General features: G+C 27.1%; 1 protein-coding gene across 1 annotated transcript in view; it reads left to right on the top strand.

The window, feature by feature from the left end:
- The window catches only part of LOC106471015 (DNA mismatch repair protein Msh6-like), a 51,256-nt gene extending 47,608 nt beyond the window's left edge, over window positions 1–3,648 (top strand). Inside the window, 2 exon segments of the mRNA XM_022399643.1 lie at window positions 2,132–2,199; window positions 3,035–3,648. Coding sequence (XP_022255351.1) covers window positions 2,132–2,199; window positions 3,035–3,095 — 129 coding nt within the window. The 3' untranslated portion in view covers window positions 3,096–3,648.
- The last annotated feature ends 233 nt before the right edge of the window (window positions 3,649–3,881 follow it).

Below are 3,881 nucleotides of genomic sequence, written 5' to 3'. Positions count from 1 at the left end.
AGTGCTGATTTATCCTTGCAAGTTGAATAACAATGTAGTTTGAACGATTTTTAACTTGTAATTGGTTTTCCACACACACACGCACAGAAAGTTCACATTAAAATTTATTCTGTGACAAAGTTTAATTTATTTAATTTTAAACATAAAAATACAAAGACTTGCCACTTTTGATTTTGGGTTGATTTCAGCTCCCAACAAAATAAATACTCTTTTATGGATTTCTTGAATTTTGTCTGGCCATGATATGGTAATTGTTTCCACATAGGTGGAAAACTGTAATAGTTTTGAATAAATCAGTGCTGATTTATCCTTGCAAGTTGAATAACAATGTAGTTTGAACGATTTTTAACCAGTCACTGTTTTTCAACTTTGGTTACCAATATATCAGCATTGGTAAATAATAGGATAGTGATCTAAACACATCAGGAAAGTTCTCTTTTTATTCTTTCCAACAAAAAAGCTATGAGGACATTTATTTCAGTGAGAATTCAGTGAAAGATGTTTAACTTGGTGTTTGTTAACAACTTTTGCCACAATTAGTCCTAATATTTTTAGAGCTCGTAAAAGAACAGGCTTTATCGATAAAATTTTGCATTTCATTTGAATTATGATGTTGCAGTATGATAGAAAAAGAAATGTTTTTTGTGGAATGAGATATACTTAGTTAAGTCACTTTTAATTTGACTATGTCAAGTTTTGTTTTGTCAACAAGGCCACTGTGTTAGCTTTGTTTGTATTAGGCCTTATCGGCCTAAGTAACTGATTGAATGGGCAAAGAAAATCACCAAAAATAAATGTAAAAAAATATATAGATTAATATAATTGATTTTAAAACTTACATGTATAAAATGAAACTTTGACCTGATTTTTTCTTTAGTAGTTTAAAATTGTTGGCTTGCTTGTAAAGTTAGTATGGTGAAGTTACTTTTATTGTACACCTGTGATCGTAAACATAGTGAAACTGAGTATGTTGTTTTATGAATCAAAACAGATAAAATTTAGAGTTTTATAAAATAAAAACTTTAATGGAAATATTTAAAAGAATGTAAGAAGACACAAAAAAATTAATTAAAATCGACAATAATAGTAATCATTTTTAATTGTTCCTTTAAAAAAAAAACATATCACAACAAAACCTTTTCTAAATTTCAAAGCAAGTTCAGAAGTATCACATAAATATAAAATGTTTTCTCTGCAGCAAAAATATTCTAAAAAGTAATTATAAAGTTTTAAACTTTTTCATAATGCAATAAAACAGACCATAATTTAGATGCACCAAATTGATGCACTCGGGTTGTATAGAGTTAGTATTTATCGGGTGAGATCAAAAAGTCCCTACACATTTGATCTTGGTTTTCATTGTATCTTGTTGAATAACATCAAACAAACTTGCTAAAAATAAAATGATGCATGAAAGATCAAATGAAGTGTACATATGTTTATATACCTAGTATTATAGCTATATAGTCAGAAAACATTCTAAGATGTTTTACATTTAATTTTTAATAGTCAGTGTAAATTATTCTTGGCTATATCTTATCACAGTTTTTTGTCATTTATTGGAAAAGGTTGTAATTAATGTCAGTGTTAAAGAAACTATTACCTTGTACTTCTATTGTTGGATTCTAAATATTACTGATTTAATATGACACTCCACATTAACAGGGAATTCGTTAAGATTGCATGGATGTTAGTTGTTTGTCTGTGGAATATGAAATAATATTGTACTTAAAGTTCTTACAAAGTTTAATCTTGGATAGACCTATAGGAAGTTATTAATTATTGGTTAAGATTGCATGGATGTCAGTTGTTTGTCTGTGGAATATGAAATAATATTGTACTTCTTAAAGTTCTTACAAAGTTTAATCTTAGATAGACCTATAGGAAGTTATTAATTATTCGTTAAGATTGCATGGATGTTAGTTGTTTGTCTGTGGAATATGAAATAATATTGTACTTCTTAAAGTTCTTACAAAGTTTAATCTTGGATAGACCTATAGGAAGTTATTAATTATATACTAATTATTTGTGAAATGTGTTAGAAAGTTCTTCATTTATATATATTTGGGAAGGAGTCTAAACCTTTCACTTTAATATTACCATGCATCTCTAATTTTACTGTTTTTGTCAGATTATAAAAAAAGGTCACCAGAAAGCCAGAGAATTTGAAACAAGCCTTGAGTGCAGAAGAAAGTTTAAGTAAGCATTTATAACTATATTTTTTTTGCACGTTAATACTGCTTTTACTTCATATAATCTAAATACCTGTAAAGCAATAAAAACGTTTAATATGTTGTTAAAACATAAAATCTGTCTTTTCAAGAATTTATGTAGATTTGTAATGTAAATTGAACACCTGTTAGTACTGTGGTCAGTACTTAAAACTTTGCATGAAAAGAAAATTCAGAATTAGTTGGAGAAGTTGGTGTTGAGCTAGAAAAGAGCAGTGCCTGGCTATGTATCCTGTTTAATGAATGCAGGTTTTCTTTTTTGCAAAGCAGATTGATTTTAAGTAATTGGGATGGTAAAAATCTCATAGGTCTTTTACTTGGTGTGATGCTTTGTAGAGACTAAATATAAAATTATAATATGTTGAATAAGCTTAAATTTTGATTTTTCACCTGAAATAAAATTCTGTGAGAGCACAAAAAACATGTTGCTTTTTCAAATAAAAATATGTAATTTTTTATTATGATATATATATATATAAATATGGTTTGGGCTACGTCTTTCATTATAATAGAACACAAAACATTATTTCAAAATAAAGAAAAATGGTAGAAGTTCTTAGTAGACTTAAGTCCACATTTCAAATACACTGTCTCAATCCACTTTAAAGAAGGCTAGATTGTTTTACTCTTTGTGTGATATATTAAATTTTATTGTTAGGCCTAATTTGCAAAGATCCTTTTTTATCAATACTTTTGAAATTATTTCTTTGACACTTAGTATCAGATTTAAAACTATTTACGAAAAAATTTATAGTTTTTACTTTTTTTTTTGAACTGTTAGTAACATTTTTATTTAACTGTAGGAAATTGCTAAACTGCACTGACATTGACACCTTAAAAAGCTGTTTGGGGGTATGTACATAGCTGAACTTGAAAGAAGAACTTCCAAAGGAGCTTATGAAGTTAAGAGGTGAAAAGTCTCCATCAATAAAGCAGGAAGATTTTGATATTTAAAGATGTATTAAACTGTACATGTGTGGTACAGGAAAGATTTCCATAAGTAATATTGCTGATGTCAGATTTATGTAGTTTTTTTAATGTTACAGAAACATTTTTGCATACGTTTTCATGATTAATAAAATAGTTGATTTGTTTTTAAAAGAATTTTCATTATTTTGAATTGGAGAGAAAAATATTTCTAGGAATGAGTAGCTGTTCTGTGAGTAACCCGTGTATAAACTTTATTAAACTTGATTTTATACTATGAAGAAATGTCTCATTTCTCATATATAAAAAGGTAATTTTTTAGATCTGTCTGACACAAGTAACTAACTACATGTCTAAAAGTTTGTGGTGCAAACTTACCAGTGTATTCAGACAAAAAAACTATGAAAGATATTTAATCATTTGAAAATCTCAATTGCTATTTTATAGAAAACAGCCAAAACTTTAAAAATACAAACAGGTCATCTTGTGATTTCATGTAAAGAGAATTTTTTAAAGACCTTATATTTTGTTATTTGCAAACAAAACTGAACATACAGGTTTTATTATAATTCACAAAAGATAATGAAAGTAGAATTATTCTAGTTAAATAAGCTAAACTTTATATATATATATATATATACCTTTATCATTTTTGAATTAGACAATTAAAATTGAAATATTTAGATGGGTTATTTGAATTACTCAGAACATGTATAAGCAATG

This window comes from Limulus polyphemus, unplaced genomic scaffold (assembly GCF_000517525.1).
Source record: "Limulus polyphemus unplaced genomic scaffold, Limulus_polyphemus-2.1.2 Scaffold4354, whole genome shotgun sequence".
Classification (NCBI taxonomy): Eukaryota; Metazoa; Arthropoda; class Merostomata; order Xiphosura; family Limulidae; genus Limulus; species Limulus polyphemus.
Note: the sequence above shows the minus strand (reverse complement) of the source record. Positions and strands in the feature narration are given on the sequence as shown.